This window comes from Python bivittatus, unplaced genomic scaffold (genome assembly GCF_059951505.1).
Source record: "Python bivittatus isolate LINGU-HERP-01145 unplaced genomic scaffold, Pbiv_v1 ctg000020_np1212, whole genome shotgun sequence".
Classification (NCBI taxonomy): Eukaryota; Metazoa; Chordata; class Lepidosauria; order Squamata; family Pythonidae; genus Python; species Python bivittatus.
In genome coordinates, this window is record NW_028277030.1 from 39,326,425 (window position 1) to 39,350,121 (window position 23,697).

The 23,697-nt window shown below is 37.8% G+C and overlaps 1 protein-coding gene across 1 annotated transcript in view; it reads right to left on the minus strand.

The window, feature by feature from the left end:
- EYS (EGF-like photoreceptor maintenance factor) overlaps window positions 1-23,697 on the minus strand; it is a 507,483-nt gene that overhangs the window by 447,150 nt on the left and 36,636 nt on the right. Inside the window, 4 exon segments of the mRNA XM_088150272.1 lie at window positions 10,516-10,661; window positions 12,838-12,945; window positions 13,293-13,389; window positions 19,683-19,942. Coding sequence (XP_088006398.1) covers window positions 10,516-10,661; window positions 12,838-12,945; window positions 13,293-13,389; window positions 19,683-19,942 — 611 coding nt within the window.

Sequence of the window (23,697 nt, forward strand, 5' to 3'; positions counted from 1 at the left end):
CTTGCTTCTTGTAGTGTACTTGAATCCCTCATGTGCAACCATACGAAAGGTGCCACAGTAAATGGTCCATGATAAGCGGATTGAAAAGAATGTGGATGGTCTTAAGGTTCTCACACAGATTTGATACAAAATCATCATCATCATCATCATCATCATCACCACCACCACCACCACCATCATGTTTTAAGAGCATTTCATGTTGGTATTTTGTACCAATGATGGCAGTTTTATATCTCTCCACAATCATGGCACAAGTGCTTACATATTAAATAAAGCAGATAGCAAATTGTGGAGCTCCAAGTGTTCCTGGAAACCAATTCCCAGAATTTTTGGCTATGGGACATCCTAGCTGGAGCAGCTGAAATATGCAGATCCCTATCCTCAAACGGAATAGGATTTGTTAGAGGGAATGAAGCTTGAGTGGTTAATTCAACAAGCTACCAGAAGGTATAACAACACTCAACTCGGGCTGTAAGAGTGCCACAGCATCGCCATTTGTTTGCTACTTATTAGGCAGCAGAGCATGAAAGTGTAGATGAAGAAAACATGTCTCCACTGGAAATACTTTTAGTCCTTCTGAACTCTCCTGAGGGGTGTTGAAAAGGGTGCTCTTTGTTTCAGCCTGCAGATAGGACCACACCATTCACAGCTTGGTTGGCAATATATATTTCCTGCTTTGGTGGCACTCATATCTGACACCTTTTCCCGGTTTGAATCCCCATGTCTATAGAAAGGGTTGATAGCCATAAATTTTACTGAGTTGCATAAAATATAGGGACCCAGGCAGAGAGAAAAGTATGGTATTCTATCTAATGAAGACTGAAATATAAATGAGAAAAGTGGGAAGGGGAGTTTCAGATAGCATCCTAAAATGCCTTTTCTCAGTATTCTTGGTAGATTTAAGTAGATATCTTTATCATTCAGATATCTATATTGAGATAATATAGTATGTCTTCCATATAGATATTTTGCAACAGAATAGGGTAAATACTGAGCACAAGGGATCAATCCGGCACTGTATTTTTCTTAGTGCAATGTCTCAACAATATTAGAAAGAAATACATTTTGTAAAATCCTTGTTGTTTTGTCTTTTAAACCAAGTAAATCAGCTACCTGCTTTAGGAGCACATCTAAGCAATTTGTGGCATTACTGCAGCTTAACAACTTTTAATAACTTGATTTAGAGAGAGCACCAATGGCAATTAGTCAAATGCAAAAAAGAGACTATTGCAAGATCTATTAAAAATTTGGAGATCATGTTGGTATAATAATGCAAGAGGTTGGCTTACAAGCAGGACATTTAAAAAAAAATAGAGTTTGGACTTCTGTTTGGTAGCAAAGGCAAAACGGAATCAAGTTTGATCCATGAAAGAATATAAAAACTACTGTAACTTATGAAGAGAAATATATTACACTTAGAGGAATGATTAATATTGAAAGAATATTATTCTGCAGTAACATTTTTCAGAAAGAGATCTAAGGATATATTTTCTTAAATCAACCTCTCCCAACCTGATGTATTCCAGAAATTCTGGCTCAGGATTTTGAGTGTCATTGTCCAACAGCTTGGAGGTATTAGATTAAGGAAGGTCTTAGATACCAACAGTAGTTCATAGAGACCATTAACCATAACACCACCTCAGCACTGCCACTATGCATAGCTAAAACCTGATCCTCAATTCTCAAGAATAACCATCTGAGCACAACAAGCTGTATCACACTGCACTTGAATAGAGGCTCAAGCCTTTCCAGCTAAGAGCAAATTTAATACATGTAGCCTTTGAGATGATCTCACCTAGAGTTGTTAGAAAAACTATTTTCCAGAGCTCACTGGAAGATAGAGGGATGATGGCCCACTGTTAGGAAGCTGCCCCTCCAACATAGGTGAAACTCCCAAGCTGAGATTGTTTCCAGTTGACAGGAAACCCTTACAGAACCTAGCTGTCCCTTAATATTTCTCAGAGCAGAAATCTTGTGTTACTTACTTTATTCATACAAGTTATTCCTATATCATTAAAGATCATCAGGGCCAGTTCTATTGATCAGATGTACAACACTGCTTACCTGACTGCACTATAGCACATTTATTGGATCCCTTTAATTCCAATTTTGGTTGCCCAATGCATGATCAGAATCAGTTCAATCGATCATCTACATTCATTCTCCAAGTTTTAAAATTGCATACGTAAAAACTCAGGTACAATACAAATATACTGTAAAATCACCTGTGCAGCTGCTTTAGAATACATTTGGTGTTGTATTTCTGAAACACAATAGTGTGCTGTTAACTAGACAGGCAGCACAGCAGTAATTTATTCCAGTGTAATGAACTGAATTTGAATCTAGAGTATTTGGTTCCTAAACTGATGTCAAACCAAAAAGGAAACTTTTTTTTTCTTTTCCAGTTGCTGTTAACATATAAGGGTTAACTAAGATTTCTTTCCTTTAGAGCACAGCAAAAATAAGTAATAATTTAGTTCCAATGATGATGATGATGATGATAATGGTGATGATGATGCAAAATATAATTCTAATAATGTACTGCCAAGTTATAGCTTTATGTTTAGCAAAGGAGTATTTAAAAATAGATTCCCTTTTATTCTTGGCATGAATTTTATCTTTGAGTGCTACATGTTTATGTTCCTGAAAAGCAAATCTAAGCTTTGTAGATGAGGAAAAAAACTCAGTAGAGGAAATAAGGGCTGATCCTACTACTAATCAGAATGATAGGGCAGTTGTTGCAGGAGTCAGGGTGGTATCAAGAAGTTTGCACATAAAACTACCTGTGCTATCCATGGTCTGCCCTGTGCCCACTGTACTACTGCACTTCCTCTACGTGCCTATATATTATCCTAGTGTTTTGTCCTTATGGTATATTTGGATCAATTTCTGCTCTTTTTAAAAAAATTGTTTAAAAAATCTAGAGACAGATTTGCATTTTAAGGGAGTCAGTGGTTGGAATTTCTTTTGAGAGGTGGCCAGCACTCTTTATTTTCTTCTTTTAATAGCCAAAAAAAAAAAAAAGCCTCCTATACTCGTAGTAACATGGGGCTGTCAGCTGAAATGGCTTCTTCTTTACAATATTTCTTGCCCTGATCACATGACCATGCAATATCATGTGATCACCTATTAATTTCCAGGAAGTGCTGCTTCAGTTGGCTTCTTACAGGGAATGGGAGAAGAGTACCATCTTGTTTCCTGCTTAAGGAAGTAAATTGTCTTTGATGGATAGAATAGATAGAGTAGAATTGCATGAGAGCACAAACTTACTGCTTTTGTTTAGCTAACAAGAAAGATTGTGGCAATCTCCATGTCCAGGTCTTTCTCTAGAATGATATACAGGTAGTCCTCACTTAACAACTGTAATTGGGACTGGGATTTCCATTGCTAAATTATGCGGTTGTAAAGTGCAATGCCACATGATCGTGCTGCTTACCAACAGCAGTTCCGGCAATCTCTGGTTACCTTTGTTAAATAAGGACCATGTGGGCTGTAAAGGGAGGACCTCACATGAATCCAACTTCCTGCCAGTTTCCCCATTGACTTTGCTTGTGGGAAGCCAGCAGGGAAAGTTATAAATCCTGGTCATGTGAACATGGGACACTGCAATGGTTGGAAATCAGGGCTGGTTGCCAAGTGCCTGGATCATGATTACATGACCATGGGGATGCTGTGATGGCCAGAACTTTGAGGACCAGTTGTAAGTACCACACATTCAGTGCTGTCACAAGTTTGAACAGTCATTGAATGAGTGGTCGTTAAATGAGGACCACTTGTATTTCATCTCTTAATATTATATGCTGAAACAGAAAAGAGTAGAGGGTTGTCACTCTCATGTTCTACAAAAGGTTTGCCAGTGGCCATTTGAAGTGGACTAGATTATTCATATCTCTGCTTCAGATGAATTCTTCTTATGTTCTTTTAATAGTACTTTAAAGCTTTACTGTGGTTGACCCAGGTATTATACAACCATTATGAACACATTGTTGCCATAATTTTTAAGAAACATGTATTAAAAACTCTAACATTTATTTATTTTATTTATTTATAAATCAAATTTATATCACCGCCCAACTCCCCCACAAGGAGAGACTCTGGGCGGTTCACAACCAAACAGTTAAAACCAATAAAAACATAAATAGTACAGCATAAAATACAATTATTAAATATGATAAAATCCAAGCGATGGTGGTATTGTTGCAGCCTGGGACCAGATAATATTGGTCAGGTAGGACTAGGGAACCAGCCATCCCCAAAACTGACCATTCCCATCCTCACCCCATGTATAATAACATTTCCTGGATTACATCCTCATTTAAAGAAAGAGCCTCACCAGCAGATTGATATCCACTGGTGAAGGAAATAGTTTTGTGTAAATGGAATATCCATCTATATTGTATCTACTCTAAATCTAACTTTGTTTGAAATTTCTTCTCATTTTGTTGGCAGTTTTTCTTTTGTCAGATTACTTCCTTTCCTGCAGCCTAATGCTTGGCAATAAGCTGGAGAAAAGTATTAGCATATAACCACTGTGAAATCATTATGATGAGACAGATAACGGAAAATAAACTCTGCAATGTGCACTTAAAGGCACTGTGTCCCTCTTGAGCAATAAAAATATGGAAACATGTAGATAAGGATTATACTTTCAGTACCTACATGCACGGGGAGCGGGGAGGGGACTTTATAACAAGAAATACTTCCCATTGACTATATATATGCATTGTAGGATTAATTACCCCCTCTAAACTTTCTTTGCTTTCTCTGATTAGTCTTGGTAGGTATTCAAAACTCAATTGCCTAGCAAACTTCAGTTGTCTATCCCAAATATGTGTATGGATTGCAAGAGATATGCCCTTCCACTCAGACACATGCATTTATATTCTTTACAGACATGTAATTTTCAAGGCTTTTAAAAACAATTACATTTCAATGAAATTAGAGCTGGGACAATTTACTGGGGGGAAAAATGCTTCCTTTGCTCACTGTTCCCCTGGATAAAAAGATTTTTTTTTCTCAAGATTCACAATTTAAAACAAATGGTGACAGCCACCGTCCCCCTCCTGTTTGAATAACAGCCACAAAGAATGGCATCTGGCCTAGAAAAATGGTTGCTGCATTACTAACACAATAGTTGTTGCTGCTGCTATTATTTAGAGCACTCACAGTAAAAGAACCCCTGGGAAAAGCTGGGATACTGCCAATGGTAAAAAAGAAATGTTTGGGAATTTCTCTTCTTCCAATTTCTCTGCCTAACAGCACATGAGGAATGTTAAGAAATAATCTGTGCACAGGCTGAAATGAAAGAGTGATCCTATTTCCCTTTAGACTTGCAGGGCTATATCACCCCAAGCAAGGGCTGCTTTGTTTTTTCAGTTCTGTCAACTTCTAGTAAAACTCTAAAAGTCAACTTTTAGTAAAATATATGGCAAAAAGATAGGTAGGAAGGCTTGCCTGTATTGCAATATGCTGATATTAGGAAGCTGTGAAAGGCTGAAGCCAGTTCCTTCATCCCCAACCTCAAACACTGATAATGTCTTCTCACTCTCAGATATTGTCTAACATTATACTATCTGTATGAAACCAACATGAGATATAATCTGGATCGAAGAGTCATCAGCATACAAACAACATGCCACTCAATCTCTCTTTTCCACCGTCTCATTCCAATGAGGTGAAACAATTCTTGGAGATAGTTTTAGACTGGATAAGGACAAACGAGGTGAAGCCACACAAATCAGAAGTACTAGAGATTGGGAAATCTCATATGCATGAATATTTCCAACAAGATTTAGATAAGGTTAGAGGTTCCATATAAAGCCAAGTATGCTGGTTAGAGTTATTCCTGGGTTTAGTGCTATCTATGAAGGTGAAAGAGGCACGGGTATTTACAACAACTTTTTTACCAACCCATAATGGCTCACTATCTGCAGTCCTATTTGGAAAGAACAGATATTTCTTCAGGGTAATTCTTATGCTCCAGTTATGGAGAATTTGTGCTCTGGAACTGTGCTACCCTCTGTTACCGGTGTCATGGTTATATACTTTCCTGACTGTGGAATGGACTTTATATCAGGCTACCCTTTAAAATTACCTGAAAGTGCTAAATGCAGCAGGGTAGGTGGCCATCTGGTACAAGATTCAGGGATGAAACGATTGCCGTACTGACAGATTTACATTGCTTGCCAACTTACCAAACATAATTTAAAGTGTAATATCAACATTTAAAGCCAGAAATAGCAGAAGGCATGACAATTTGAGACCTTTTTCTCATTTTGAACCTCTCTAGCCATGAAAGCCTTCAGGAGAAGCCTTTCTGAAGGTGTGTCCATTACCAAAAGCTCATTGATTTGGCACAAAAGACAGGGCCTGATGCCCAACCTTCTTTTGAAGCCATTTCTACATTTGAAGTAAATTCTTTTTCATAAAATTGAAGGAACTAAGAAAGAAAATAGGGAAAACAAAGAAGAAGCTATGTACTTGGCAGTGCTGATTTTAATATTTAAGAACTTTAAAAGTCCTAAACTGGTAGAAACCAGATGATTTAAAGGACTGTTTGCATACATATGATTCCATTTGGGTCTTGAGATTAGCCTCAGGCACTCTGTTTTGCCTTCTTTGGGTAAGGTCCCTCAGGCAAAATATGTATAGATGTATACATACACAAATACATGAAAGAAAGAAATAGCTGGAAATATATTTCCTTTTTAATCAGCTAAATATATTGCTTGGTTATATCCCCATAAATTCAGTCCCTTTAAACTGCTGACATATTGACTTTTTAAATTGTCTTTTTCATTATCCTAAGCGAAGAAGGTTGGCACCCTTGCAAATAATATGTTTTCGTTTCTTATGAATTAGGTGACATAAAACCAATATAACATAGAAAGTAGTCATGCATCATCATAGCTATATACTACATTTCTAAAAATACATGTTTCTCAAATTTTCAAGCTGTCAATAAATTGCATCCAACACCGAGCATCAACCTATTACATGATGGGAATTGTGAATTTTCCCTTTGTTCACAGTCTGGTAGCTTATATGGTCCTTGAAATAGCTTCCCTGCACCACACCCTCCAGACAGGCAAATAACATTTTGCTTTTCATAATTTGTCCCAAGCAATATAAACTAAAATTCAATAACAACAACAACTGCTTTTAGCAAGGAATCTTATCAAAAAGGAGTGGTTAACAGACCAAAACGTGAATATGATGCAAGCTCACTAAAATGATGCTACAATCCTAAGATTAATTTTTAATACTTATGCAAATAGACTTGCCTAAATAGGCCCAATGAGCTAAATGCAGCTGCTCAGATGTGTAGAACACCCCAACAGTTTTGTCAAATACTGCTAAATTCAGGAAGCCAAATCAGGATTGCTAGTTGTCACATCAGCCATTCGTTTTAATCATCAGTGTTGTATAGCATGGAACAATCTGTCACCCTCCAGGTCTGGGTGTAAACTGGAATTAGATTTAAAAAAAGTGGGGGGGATGAGAAAGGGAGGAGTCAGGATGAAATGGCTGCTATGGTAGAAAGATGCCCCACTTCAATTTAGGTACTCACAATGGAGCCTCCATCTCATCAATGTCTTTAGTGTTTTCCTGCTATTGCAACAGAAGACCTCCCATTCTAGGTCACATGGAAGAGAAGCCTTCAGGGTTGTCAATCAGCTGGGCTCCAATTAGCCTGCTGCAGGACTGTTCTCTCTTTTCTGTCTAGTGGGCTCTGACCTTCCCTGGCCATTTTGCTGCAGTTGCCAAAGCACTGCCTGATTCTTCTCATTTTTTGTTGCTCAGACAGGGAAATATTGACCTTGTATGAGACTTATCACGGATCTATGAGAAGGTCTATACAGGTAATCCCCAAGTTAAGAATGCTCAGTTTAAGGACAATCCATGATTAAGAATGGAGCCTACTGTAGCAAAATTCATGTTAAATATACAATGGTTCGAGTTCATTACACAATACTACTTATACAGTATTATACAATAATACTGTTCCAGCTTACAAATTCAACTTATTCATATGCTTGTCTATTTTTGTGTGCATACAGGCAGAGAAGGATCGAGAGAGAGATTGGCAATGGAGAAGCATTCTGAAATATTTGTCTCAAGGAGCCTCAAGGAGACTCTTGATTTGGGCTGCATGTGGGAAGCAACACTGACTGGTCCTGTGGTAAAGGTAGTGTTATGGACTTTGCTGATTCTGAGACTAAAGAAGAGAACCCGGCAGACTCTTGGCCTGTACTTGAGGAATCTGCAGGCTGTCAACACCTGCAAGTAATGATTCAAACTCAGCACAGGTGGCTGTGTTTGAAGCGTCCTCAGCCCTAGAACATGCCACCAGCTAAAGAGGGTTAAGCAGTGGAGAAAAGCATGACCTTGAGGAGAGAATGATGAGGAGAGGTTATCAAATCCCTCCTCCAGCCCCCCCCCCCATTGGTGGAAACAACTTTCCTGTTTGTTGACCTATGCTCTTATGACTTCATATCCCAAGTTCCTCTTGTTTTTTTGCCCTGTGGATAACCTCGTTTTGACTTGAACTGAATTTTGTGGATTTCTCTGGCTCTTGACCCACTGACTTTTTCTTGAATGACTCAGCTTCTCTGGCTTCTATTCCTTCCATTTAGCACACTTGCTTCACTGATATAATTTATAGGCAAGAGCACTGTCTTTGACCTATCCAAGTCTCTTTTACTGAAGTCTCTAGCCTGTGTGTCTTTGCTTCAAATACCGTGAAAATGTTTTGATAAGCCAATTAAAATGCCTTACGATCTGTGAGTCTAGGCTTGGATAAGTCAGGTAGGCTGTGATGGCAGCACTTTGTATATCAGCGTATTTTCCTCCTGGCTCAAGGATTGAAGGAAAGCACATTGCTGTGGTGGTGAGGGAGAACATAAGGAGAGTTCATAGAGAGAGTTACATGACAAGGAAGAAAGAAAACAAGGATTTCTTGACAAAGGAGGGAGAACATGGAGGAGAAGAGTTGGCTTTCCTGGTAGTGCTGGGCTGCACGGGGATGTGTTGCTGACCTAAGGAGTTGCCCAAGAAGGTAGAGAAATCCCAGAGAGAATAATGGACAGAGACAGGACACAGAAATGTGCCCATATTAAAAATCTCTTTCGGTTCCTCTGTTCTCTAATGTATCATTCTTATTAATGATTTATTTATGTATTTATTTAGTTAAATTGATTTGTATGCCTGTTCATCTTGCTGTAGAGACACTGGGTGGTTAATGGCATATAAAAACAGAATACAAATAAATACCAAAACAACAATACATATATTCAATAAGACAACCTTGGTAAAAAAAAAACCTAGCAACTTAATAAATCACAGCAACAACTACACGGGCTCAAACTAACCACTTCACCCCACCTCCCCAATGCCATCCATGTTGTCAAAGCTTTCCAAAAAAGGGGACAATTTAATCAGGGTGGTGGTGGTGGTGGAATGGTATTCCACAGGGCATGCACTGCAACAAAAAAGGCCTGCTTTCTGGCTCCTGCAAGGCGGCAGACATCCTTTAACCACTGGGATCTGGAGCATGCCTCTCCTGCCAGGCTCAATAAGACAGGTAGAAACAATTGGGAAGAGGCAGTCCCACAAATAACCCAGCACCATGCCATGGAAGGCTTCAGGAGTGACCAAAAGAAACACACACACACACACACACACACACACCTTTGAATTGCACCAGAAGCACACTAGGAACCATTGCAGCTCATGGAGCAGAGATGCAACTGAGCATGCTTGTAGCCACCAGTACTGCCCAAAAGTAAGAGACCAATTCTTGTAACGTGCTTCTTTCACTATTCTTACATGCAATGCTACAGTTTTTTAAATACAAATAATCTGTTATACAGTATATGAATAATATATGATGAATACTTACATACTAGTAAAAAGATTACAAGATTTTAGTACAGCTTGTCTCAGTAAATAATGCATAAATATTTCTATATAACTTTACAAATCCCGATGTGAGCAAAGTTTTCAACATTACGTTTTAGGGAAGTCAAATGTTCAATAATGAGAAATGGGAATGTAAATCAGTTTTATTATGCCAAAGTCTGATTTTTTTTCCTTTCCTTCACATATGCCAGGATTTCTGTTGATTCATTAAGCATTCCAACTGTGATAAAAACTGATACAACTGAAAAAAGGGGCTGTGATAGGTATGTTTTGCAAAACTTAAGAGTTGCACTAATAATTATTTTTCTTGGTTGAATTCACAAAATATTGATTTTTGCTTTGGATTATGTAATGTAGTATCTGGATTGGTTAAGAACCAATAAATCAGAAATAACATAAATAAGGTCCAGGGATGCTTAACAAAGATGCAGATCTAGGAATTGGTACGATAATCATTGGATCCATCTTTCGAAAGGTAAGTAACCTCTTTTGCTTATCCATGATGAAGCAACCACTGTTTATGCCCAAATGCTCAAGCTGTTATAATGGGAGTTGGTTTGTATCCACAAAGTACATTCTAGAGATGTACTATACCTGTGAAACCAGAATCACAAATACACTGGTAGCCTCCAGGCTTGTTGAAGCAACTTCCTCCATGCAAACAAGGAACGGTTTCACACTCATTTATATCCAGTTCACAGAATGCCCCATAGAAGCCAACTGGGCAGTTGCAAAGGAACCTATTATGTTATGAAAAAGGAAGGTTTCAGAAAATGGCAATATCAGCAATTTCAGTTTCAAGGTGTGGTTACCAGTTTCATCCACATATTGACAGAAAACATTATTTCTTCAGATCTTCCAAATATTCATAAAGATGGTAACCTTTACATCAAGCTAGATGGCATTTGCCATATCTCTAATTTACTTCTGCTTGGGTGCAGGAATGCAATGGCTCTCAGGAATTTCATTTGGTCTACGTATTTAGGTAAGTTGATATGATTCACAAGATCTGACCCACAACTCAGAATATGGTAATCTTTTGGTTTTGCTCTTCTGCAAGTTATTTCACAATTAAGTACTCCAATATCTATGTGTATGAGTGAGGGTGGTTTATTTTGGGTAGGTTAAATTGTACTATATGCATATTTTATAGTTGAATGCATATTTGGGGGGGAAATACTGAAATATTCTTCCTGCACCTCTTTTAAGGGAGAGATAGCCAGACTGAGGAAAAGACCTCCAAATATCTTCTCAAATGGCTGGCAAACAGCCAAAGCTATACTAAACCAATGCAGAAAGAAGCCTATTCCAATTTAAAAGAAATATTTCAAATATGGTTTTAAAAAGCATCCCACTGCCACTGATTGTTCTGGGAAAGCCTCCCTTTTCACAAGCTTTGGTGGGGTACCAGGCTAGGCAGAGCCCACTGGCATAGCTTGGCCTCTTCTGAGAAGGACCTGGAAGAATGATCACTGATTGGCTTTGGAGGTAGGCGAGCTTTCTGCCTTTGATTACTAGGTTTGTGAGATGATAGGAGAGATGACATAACTGGGTACCAAGCTTGGCCCTTCCTGAGAAGGACATCCTCATCACTGACAGAATGCAGTTATGTCAGGCTTGGCAGTAATTAGCTAATTAGCAGAGATAGCAGAACCAGGCTGTCACAGTGATAAACAATGCCACAGAGATATGCAGGGCAGATAAAGAGGGCACCCAATACATGTAGCATTTTTAGTTTTACTACCAGTTGTGACACAACCCAGCATTCATAAAGCCAGCTCACTTCCCAGGCAGTAAATACACCCTCCATTGTCCACCCTCAATCTCCCCTGAGTTTCTGAGAAAAGGAGAATCTAGAAGAAGTTGTAAGAAATCCAAGAAATTCCAAAGGGAAAGTGAACAAGGAAATGAAGCCACACACCTGAAGATCAGGAGGGGGTACTATAGACTTTAGTTCATTTTCTCTGTACTTTTATTTTCCCTTTAATTTGCCAGAAAAGCAACATACCTTGTGGGAGCCCTACACCTCTCACATGCCAGGGGGAAGGTGTCATGTGAGACACTCCCCAGGAAGATAGATAGTGGCAGCAAGCCACCACAAGGCAGATATATAGATATGTAGACCCAAAGGCATCCGGGAAAGGTGGTTTGAGACTTCCAAATGTCCAACCTAGAAGCAGCCATGCCACTACACTACTCTTCCCCCATCCTCTAATGCCTTTAAGCGTTCACTCACTCACCCATTCATTCATTTTAAGCAACTTCATCTTGCCCCAGTCATACAGATTTAAAGAAGGAGAAGGAGAAGAAAATTCACTGTGGATTGCATCCTGAATGAATTAGATTGGTGTCCATATTCAGAGTAAACAGAAGTGAACTGAATTCCTAGTTCTGTTGGACAATCAGTGGAGAACTATATCATTCCATTAGTTAAGACTTGTGCCTGGTGATGTTAAAGAATTTGAGATGTTAAAGAATAAGAGTCAAAACAGTGTTATTTTGCAATATCAAAGAGTTCTGATAGGCAGTAATGTTAATGAGATGATGAAACTCACTGGCCAGTACGTCAAAGATATCATGAAGGCAACATTCTTCCTCTGATTTTATCCTCACAGCTATACTGCCTCTGAATGATGGTGCATTTAACTTTCATGGCTTATGCATATTAATGAAATTATTCTATAATAATTCTGTTATTCTGTTATTCTATATTCATTATATTCATAAATAATTATTCTATTATTTCTTCACTGCAACCCCTAAAAAAAAGAAGAAGAAACCATAATTGTTTGTTACATCCTGTTCAAAGGATATAGGCTACCTGTTTTCCCTAATGCTGCCTGATGTGCTATATCAGCAGAGTGAAAGGCAGAACTTTTTTCCTTTAAAAAGAAAAACTTGATTCCATCCACAAACCTGTTTATAAGATCTATGCATGTTCCGCTGTTTGCACAGGGATTTGATAGGCACTCATTAATCTCCCCTTCACACAGTGTCCCAGAAAAGCCATCTCTGCAAAAGCACCTGGAGAGAAGGATGACATTTAGTGAACTGCGAAGAATCTTTAACAGAAGGAGAAACAAAAATAAAGGAAAATGCAAGATTTCATTCATATTTTCTGTTTACTGTATCATTTAAAACAAATGATTTAGGCATTCTGTTTACTGTATCATTTAAAACAAATGATTTGGAAAACTCCTTTTGCAGAGTAGTTGATTACTTCATTGTACAGATTTTAATTATTGCCTGGAAAATGGAGGAACTTTTAAGAAATGGCCTCACCTACAAATGATCCAAACCAGTGCCAACTAAATACATTATCTTTTTCTAAAACAGTCCCCAAGCCAAGTCTGACACTGATTCTTTCTTACCTGTAACTGTTTACCCCATCCACACAGTGACCTTGATTCTTACATGGGTTGGAGATGCATTCATTATTGTCAATTTCACAGTAAGTACCTTCAAATCCTGAAAGACAGATGAAACAGGAATGGATCCATGATCTCTGTGACTTAGTTTGAATGTCAGGAGCAGGAATAACAAAGGCCCAGGTGAATGCCTTCTAAATTGAACTTTAAAACACTTGAAATATTTTCACCCATTCAACCTAACAAGAAATGCTTCCCCATGGAGAAGATCACATGTAGAATAATACTTTAATGCAGGGGCAAAATAAGGAGGAATGCAGGAAATGAGCATCTGGCAAAATCTGTCAGGGCACTGTTGCCCTTTTGAAAGGCTTGGAAATGTTACATTAAAATAGAAGTATGCTGTCTTCAAAAACTATGCAAATCTGTCATATCATGTATCTTAAGCTATCATACATTCTAGACTTCCTAGAGTAAAAAATAAAATTTTGTGAACTTGCAAAGATTTTTTAATCCTTTTTTTTTTTTGTCCTTATCCATTTCATGGGTCAAAACTTCTTAGCAAGATTCCCCCCCCATTTTGATAAGGCTAGGAATAGGAAAAAAAATGGTTTAATGTGGATTTAAGTGGTAATTTACCTTATTCATACTTCTTGAACAATTCAACTGAGAACCTTTTTTATAATTGTCATTGCAATTCAGTCTTCAAAAGTATAAAAAATGAATTATATCAATAGAGGCGAATATGTGTAGCTCAGGGTTGAACTGTGGAATTCTTGGGGTTCTCTGAGCTTGGTTCTTTTCTTGCAAACATTTCATTACCCAGCTAGGTAACATCTTCAGTGCTAAAATGGGATGGGGTTTGCTCTCTATTTATATATTGTGGCATGCTTTGAGGGGTGGAGGTTTTGTTTTGCTCCTTTGGTAGTTCCTTGATTAGCATCTGTTTACTGCTTGATTGATATGTAGGACAGACAGGCAGAAGACTAGCAGAGCTATCCAGGAGTACCGACTAGCAGTCAGAAGACATGATGAAAACTCCTTAATCTCACAACACATGGACAGACTTAACTATAGTTTTAACTGGGAAACTGTCAGCATTTTAGACCAAGCTAAATCCAAAAATGCAAGAGAATTCTTGGAAGCCTGGTATTCAGACAAGGCAGCAATTAACAGACACATAGAGATAAACAGCATCTACTTACTATTCAAAAGAGACAAAAGACCAGAAGATCACCTCACCAGCAATCATCGCCCAGATAAGCAAAGGTTACCACCAGACACACAAGCAGGAAGTAAACAGATGCTAATCAAGGAACTATCAGAGGAGCAAAACAAAACCCCACCAGCACTGGCAAGACAGGCCACAGCATATAAATAGAGAGCAAACCCCATCCCATTTTAGCACTGAAGATGTTACCTAGCTGGGTAATGAAACATTTGCAAGAAAAGAACCAAGTTTAGAGAACCCCAAGGACTCTACAATGAATTATGTTGGCAAAAGAGAGTACATTAGTGAAAATAATGTAAAAAATAGCTTGGAGAAAATGTATATTGGAAAAAAAAAGAACATGTTCTTATCAGGGCAGTTACACAGTAATATTTTTACAAGTTTACTTGTGGACCAGTGCAAAGCTGGGCTTTTCTTTTTTCTTTTCTTTTTTTACAAGTTCACTGGTGGAATAGTGCAGGTTGCAGTGAGGGGGAAAAAAACCTATTTTGTATATGCTGATCAGATATTAATGGAACAACATATGTCCAGCTATGCAGAAACCTAAAATGTACTATTTTCAGCATCTGAGCCATTCTGATGTAGTTTGCTTAGAAGACTCAAAAATAGATGTCATTTCAAATGTGGAAAGCAATGTAAAATATGAGTTTTTTTCAAGAATGCTTACTATATTGAGTACCATCACTTAACTAGATCATTAATCAATATCATATTTCTGGTCATTAGACTGGGAAGGAGAGAGATCAGTATTGATGATTTCATTTGTTGTTATACTAATTATGGGGGGGTTGTTTAGTTTGCTTTGTTTTTGGAGAAGGTTACATAATTTTGAATTATGAATTAAAGGTTTTTTTAAAAGATTGAATTCACTAGATAATTTGGACTCAGGCATCGTGCTAAGCCATGATATGACTTATTTGATTTTGGTTTATTGTTGTGACTATGTCACTGTTTTGTGACCACAGCCATTGTGATTTGTAAACTAGTTTATGGTTCAGTGTGATATACCCAACAAGCCACTATAGCTTGCTCAGAAAACTAAGACTTAGCACAATATGTAGACCCAATCATAATGCAGGGTGGAAAGGAGGGCAAGGAAGGTCAGAGTGATGCAAATCCTACCTTTTTCTACATGTGTTGCAATTTTGCGTGTATGTCCAAAAGAGGTTGAATTTGTGGTATGACATTGTTTTCATCACTCTGATGAGAGCAATTAAAGCCTATGGATAGTGCTCATTATCTTCACACCACTTTTCAAATTCAATTAGTTAAGGCAACTGAATGTGTTCAGTACCATACCAAAAATCTGTTCATTTTGCTAAGTTTTTCTTAGATGCTGCTAGGGGACTGCATTTGTGTAATATCCTAAGCACTAGTGCAGGCATGCAAAAACCATTTTGTGCAATCCTATCCTAGCTGTTCCGCTACTTCAAAGTGGTGTGCACCTATTCCGACTCTAAGTACAAATGGTAAAGGCATCATAACTTCTCTGGGAAAATGCTGCTTTCTCTAAAAAAGATTTTGAGCCTGGTTGTCTGGATAGAAGTGAGAAAAATATATTGACAAAACAGCATTCAAAGTTCATGGCAGTGTGCTTTATTGCTACCGAGTACCAAACATAGGGAGATAATCTTCACTCTTAAGTTAGGACTTCAGCATGAAATGACATTTCTCTAGGTCCTTTTCATCTAAAGTGAGTGTTATGAAAGGAGCTCTATTTCAGGAAGAAAAAAAAAAAGTAATGCCATTCTTATCATGAAGGTGTGCAATCTCTGGTACAAACACACAGGAGGCAGGCAGGGAGGGAGGGAGAGAAAGAAAGAGAGAGGAGCAATATATATTATCTAATAGATTTCATTCTCCACATCTTTGGAAAATTGGTTAGGCTTACATGTTATTCTTTTTTAATCCCTCTACATTTCTCCTTAAACAAAGGCACTTGTTATATCAGTGCCTCATTTTCATGGAATGAATACTTGATACAGATCTCAGCTCTACAGGATGATGTAGGTTCTAATCCGATTTCCAACTCTAATGTGTTTTTTTTTTTTAAAAAAAAACTTGGAATTTACACTATTAATTACTTTAGTGAGCTCTGAATGCCTTTGCTCTGAAATATAGAGTGCAAAAGGCAGCCATACAACCCTCTAGTCACTGGTCTGAGATGGGTGGCTATATAAATTGAATAAATAAATAAATAGTACATAGCAAAGTTTTCTGATTGTAACAGTTAGAAAACTAGGAGGATATTTTCTGAGGACCCCCACCCCAAGAAATTAAATTTCCTTCTTTTTTTACTGATGTCACACCAGCTCTTCAAGGGTTTTTGTCCCCCCCCCCCCCGCCTTTCTTTTAACAAGCTTATAATTCTGGAGTTGTTCAAGTTGTTTATTTTTATTTACTGATTTTATAACTGTTTTCATCTTGATTTGATTTAGAGTTATGGTTGTGTTAGGCTTATGATCTTATTGATATATATTACACTTTGTGCAAATTATGATTATTATATTTTATTCTGTCCTGAAAGTAGAACAGAGTCTTTAACAGAGAAATACCCTTGATAGTATGGGAAATTACTAAAAGTAAATAAAGTATTGCCAAGTCCTTATTTCCAGCCAATTTAACCTGATCTAACAAAACTAAATGAGAACTGTTTTTATCTCTAATTTCTGAAACTTAAAGTTGTTCAACACATTTTTAAATGTTAGCAACATTATTACAGATTAACATAACCAACTGCAATCAATTTATAGCATCTAAAATATTTGCCCAGAACAGTCTTCAGAAAACATTATAATGTAAATTCTAATTCATGTCTTAGGCTGTGAATATAGTTTACTAATTTAATATATAAAACCGGATGGTTTTTATTTTTCAGCCAACTGTTTTGTAAATTGGTTTATTAATTAGGTATCTGCAAATATACGTTTAATGCTAATGTATTGTTATGGTAATGACATTTACTACCATGTGTACTAAAGTAATAGGCACATTTAAATGCAACTACTAGCTGCTGCTGGTCATGCAAATCAGTCTAGCTCAAGATACAAATTATAAATCAACAGTGCATGGAAATGATCTGATACAGCCCTGGAGAACAGCACTTTTCTTTTTAATTTTTAAAATAAATAAAGTGGCTTTTCACATTGTTATATTTTCCAAGCAAAATGGGAGAACGTTTAGAAGAAACTCTGGGGTATTTCCTGTTTGAGTTGCATTTTCAATTATTTGACTTTCCAACCTTTCTATTAGTAAACAAGTACTGCCTGTTGTATAGTCACCCACCACATGAATTTCTAGATACAAGAGTTTACCTAATCAACAGTGAGTAATGAATTAAACTGCAGCTCAAATTGTGACTTAGAACTCACACCCTATTTCTCAGGTGAAGGCCGTTTTATTCTTTCCAACCCAATGGAATATTGGAAAGGAATTATGTAAAGGAGCTTGGAACTCTGTCTATCTCCAAGATAAGTCTCCAAAATCAGAACAAAATGCTATCAAATTTGGTATGACAGGAGAATCTGGTAAAAGAAGATTGGGTTTGAAAATGGGCTGGATCCAGTTGGAGGCTGAAGAAAAAAAAAAAAAAAACCCCTCCAAACTATGGGAAAGGCAGCTGTGCAAAGATTTGGATGGTTGTGGCTGCTCCACTCTGCATTCTCCTGGTCATGTGATGTGGGACAAAGCTTTTATTAAGGGGTTGGAAATAATTCCAAAAGCTGTGTTCTGCATGCTTTCCCTACATTGCTTAAAATCCCAAAACTTTACTCATGATAGTAAGAAAAGGCATTCCCATTTGAATATTGCAAATTTATTGCAGCTCCTTCCTTTTGAAAAACAGCAATCATTTTCCCCGGGCTGTGAATGTTGGGCAAGGAAGTGAACTTGCTGATGGCCTTCATGTGCATGCAATTCTCAGAAAGATGTATAGCTGCTTTGGCAGATTCATCTCCTGATTAAGGGTTTTCAAGACAATCTGAAATGGGCCACTACAGAAATATTTCAGTAATTCCTTTACTGATCAAGAACAATTGATTAATTAAAGCTCCAAAACATTTAGATTAATTGTTTATGATAAAACAGTTCAGTTCATAGTTCAGCTAACAGATAGTCATAGTGTTAGAAAGGACCATTGAGGCTATCAAACCAAGCCTCTTGCTCAGAATAGGAATCCAAATTAAAATAATCATGTAGATTGATGCTAGGCCTCTGTTTGAACCTATCTAGTGAATGGAAGTCCATCACCTCCCTTGGTTATTGATTCCATTGTCAAATTGCTCATATTGTTGGAAGGCTTTTCAACTGGCCCATGATTTGCCCATGTTCATGGAAAGAAACCCAGGTAGATTGTCTACAGCTTCCCCTTTCATCCTCAATCACTCCCTGATCTAGTCGTAGGCTATGACCCAATATGGTAGCTATATTGTTCAATTGTTCTAGTGGATATTCCATGTGTTTTCTTCACCCACCCACACAAAATCACCTTCCTGCCACTATCTCAGAGTTCAACTTCATCTTCCTGTATACCCTTTGGTAACTTTTTAGTCTTTTCCCATGTTCTGGACAATAGCCATGGCTGTTGGATGGACTGATTGGAGATGACAATTGGTTTCATCCACTGTGCAACTGAAATTCATGAGATCAGCTGGTCAATCAGATCAGGTCTCTTACCCAGAACTAGAGGGAACATACTTTTCACTTTAAAAATACCAATACCAATTATATACCATGCAACCACCCAGAGTCACTCTGCAGCGAGATGGGCGGTAACAAATTTGAAATATAAATAACAAATAAATAAATTCTATATTCAATATTGGGTACCAGAACTGGTACCCCTAATTTTGGAGTCCCACAGCTTTCTAACTACATCTGCCTCTGACCTCAAAGAACTAGGATGCCCTGTCTCCCTCGTCATCAGCTGAGCCTTGTCATTTCTATGGTCTTTGACAGCTGCCTCATTAGCCTGACTGAATGCTGACTGTATGGAAAAACAAATGGAGTCTTTGTAGAACCAAACAAAGCTCTTTTGCCACAAGTTGCCTAACATGTTGGTTGGTTTAAATTTTACACTTAATGGTGTTTAACTGTAATTCACCCTGCCACAAAACAGACAATATTGCAAAATGTACCAAGCGTACAGCAGTTTCATAAGTCACCTTTCTGACAGATGCATAATGGCTTCCCATCAACCTGTGCCAAACAAGTAGCATTATTTCTACATGGATTGTAGGGAGCATCACATGGATTGTACCGATACTGGCATTTTTTTCCAATATAAAACGGAGGGCAAGCACAGAGGAATTGACCATGGACAGTGGACTCATAGCAGGTTGCTCCATTCAAGCATGGTGCAGAATCACATTCATTTATATCGTCATCACACAGCTGTCCTGTCCAGCCTGCAGTGCACACACACCTAAAAAAAAAGCAGAAGATAATGAAACCAGGTGAAATGTGATGGAAGACACGAGTGGGGAGGATTCTGGAATGGAACTTCAAGGTTGCCGGGAGGGGAAAGAAAGGTTCCAGGGCAAACACCTCCTCAGCCCCCAGCCGGAGTGTGGGAAAGTCAAGAGGCCCCTCCCTAAGGGCATCATGGTTATAGTTGATGTTGTTGGGGATTATAAATAGTCTGGTGAGACTGTCTAGTAGGTGTAAGCTATTAAAGGAGCTGGACTGATTCTGGACCATCTTGCTGTTCTTGGACTGAACCTGACATGACAGCACTCATATTGGTAACGGTTCCCTATATCTTTCCATTATTTTGATCATATTTTTATGAGCATTGACTTTAAGCTTCCCAGAAGAGTTTCTACAGTGAAAATAAACAGCTGAAAATAAAACCCAGCTGGGTGGAACAAAGGCATCTATATCTAAGAAAGAAAAGCAAGCAGTATGAGCTTTTAAAATGCAGGAACATTGTGGTGGAAAAGAATACATGAAGCTGTTTCATCAAATTCAACATTAATTGGTGATCAAGACTGCACATTATGTATGCTGCAAATATTATATATGTTATATATGCAACAAAATTATGTACATCCAGCCCTTCCAAATTACAGACCGCAAGGTGACTTACAAATACAATTTAAATCATGATAAAAATCAACAATAAGATGAATGAAGCTGCCTAAATGAATAAAATGGGATAACACTGCCTAGAAACAAATACTTAGATAATAGAGTGTAACATGCATTGCCATAAAAGTCTTGAGTAAGCAGATATGCTTAACGGGGAGCTGAAATATGATGCCAATAGGCCAAGTAAATGCAAAAATGAAGGAAGAACCTTACTGAAGCAGCAAACCACAACTGGTCTCCAAAAGCTACCTGAAGGTCCCCTGAAAGCAGGGATACTGAACTGCTGATGGTCAGATGTGTGAGGAAAAAGGTAATCCTCTGTCTACCCTAATCCACTAGTGAGAATGGTTTTAGCATTTTGATCAGCACTCCGAACTGATTCTACAAACAAAATGAAAGCCACTAATAAAATGTAAAGTAATAGTAAAAATCTTAGCTGTTAGATTCTGGGTCAGAACTTCAAAGCCCATTTCAAAGGGCTTTTTTTTTTTTTTTGTGCTTGAGTAGGATTTACACACGGAACGAAGCCTCTGAATTATAATTAAGTTCTTTGCAAGAATGAGTCTTCCATGGACAGTTAATCCTTAAATGGAACATCTGGAAATGGCTTCCGACCTTTGATTCCCAACCACCTTTCCCCATAACCTATGCAAATATCTCTTGGTATATGTGGATGCTGGAACCCAGCTTGGATTCGTTGCTGTAAAAATGTCTGCAAAGTCTGTAAAAGGAAATACAGATGAAATTGCATTGGCCAGTTTTAATGATGTGACACAAATATGCAGTGCACTGATAACCTTTATTATTTTGCTCTCACAGTGTTCCTGTGACAGCCATGATACATTGGAAAAAGGCACCATATCAATTGACATTTCTAACTTATTCTGAATAAAAATTTGACAAATCAACTCTTCCGCCTTCTGCCATACAATTAGAAATCTGCAACTCTTCCATATGCAAAAACAGGGGAGACAAAGTGAGCCTAAAGACTAGGGTATGTTTTAGCACTCCCAAATTTTAAACAGCAAAGAAAATAAATTCCCCTCAAAGATTTTTGTGTTCCATTCATCAAGAAGTTTGAGAGCAAGGATGCAGAGAAAAATAATAATATGTACATGTATTTCCTTTCTATTATATGTGTTATTTAATTCTTTTAAACTTTAGTTCTTTAGATTTTAACCATCTATAACAATGAAAGAATACAGTATTTGCTATCAAAATGTTGAATGTAATTTAGTTCAGAAGAAAACTAATCCTTTTTTTTTTCTCCCAATCTCATTGCTATGGGAATTAAATTTTGTCCTTTATTCCTACAGCTACCTAGTATCAGCATGGATGCTGCAAGTCAATGCAGATCAAACCTGATTCAGTTTGAACTTCCAGATTCAAAGAGGATATAATTGGATTTGAGACAGTGATTTGAGTTTCAAGGGCAAACTGATGTAAGCTGCTGCAAGAGTTGAGATTCCATTTAAAAAAAAATCTGGCTAAAGGTTTTGATAAGGAAACACTGAAGAATCTGCAACTGCATGTTTTTGGGGGTAGGATAAATTGGAAAAGCAGGAGTGACTGGCTCTTTAGAGAACATTAACCTGGACAAATTTCAGCTAGATTACTGGGGCTTTACCACAATATATTTGGATATTTTTCCTGTACCTCTTTAAGGTACAGTTAATAACGATATAGAGCACTCTAATTGTCCCTCAAAGATCCTAAGGTGTGCTGAACCAATGCAGCTTGTGTCCTACTCAAAATAAAACAAAAACAATTAAATAACCACACACAGACACACCTCTTATTAAAAATAAGTTTTCATTATTTCATTTGTTATTCTGAGATGCCAGGTGTGAAGAATTGTCTTGTGGGATAGTGCGCTTTGCTGCCTTAACCAGCTTTCAAAAAGATTTACATACCTGGTTAGCAAACTTGGCCTGTCCTGAGAAAGACCCCCTTACTGGTTTTCATGGGGTGCCAGGCTAGGCAGAGCATATTGACAAATTAATGATCCACTCCTTATTAAGAGGCTCACTTAAACCTGTCTCACTTCTGCAGAATTAAGAGTAAGATTTCATTCCAGTCCATATATACTGGACTGATCAGTCTTGATCACTTATTCAAGGTACTGAGAGTTGAATAAAACTCCCAGTTGTGTTGGCAGAACCAGCAGAAGAGTAAAAAACTAAACTCTGTTAACTCAAGAGAGAGCAGAGTTTAGGCTTGTGGCTGGCCATGTTTAAGAAGCTGACAGCTGACAAAGACAGTAAAGCCCACAGCAATATTAGATTTGGCATGCCAAAATAACCCTGGTAGGCATTGAGTTTAATGATGTGGTAGAACTCATTGGTTGGCTACTCATGCTAATCTCAAGGAGGTTTTCAAATCATTCAACCTCCCCCCTCCAGCTTTCTCCATAAATGGAAGTGAGATTGCAACATTGCACCCTGTCTGTAACGAGCAGCCAAAAACGATGTCATCTGCAAAACACATTGCAAGGAGACAAAGTGCTTTACAGTCTTTTGATTGGGTTCACTGCTTTGAAGCAGGTCCCTGTTTTCATTCACAAGGAAGCGGTCATTACAAAGAATACTTTCTTTCTAATGATAGCTGTTCTTATACTTGGGCCAATAAGCAGGGGGCTTTGATGTTGACCTTCAAACATGGGAAGTTTCATATGAGACAGGCAGCTCTTCAAATAATGTGGCCCAAAATGATGTATAGCTTTATTATTCAAAACAAGGATTCTGAGCTAGGGCCAGAAAGAATGCTACTGGTAGCTTCCCAATAAGCTTCAATGTCACACAGACAGCCACATCACTCAATTTCCCTTCTCAGCATTGTCCATACATGAAAATAAGGTTGCAACATTATACTGTCTGTTGTCAGAAGCAACAGAAAGCCATCAAATCTGCAAAGTGCCTTAAAAACCTATGAAGTGTTTTGAAACCCTGCAATTTGATACACTGCTTTGAGGCAGGTTCCAGCTTCGATTAATCAGTATCTTCAATGTGGATAAATTGATTGATTCATTATCAATCACTGATAATCAATGGTAATGAACTAATCATTGATAATGAATCATTCATTCATTAC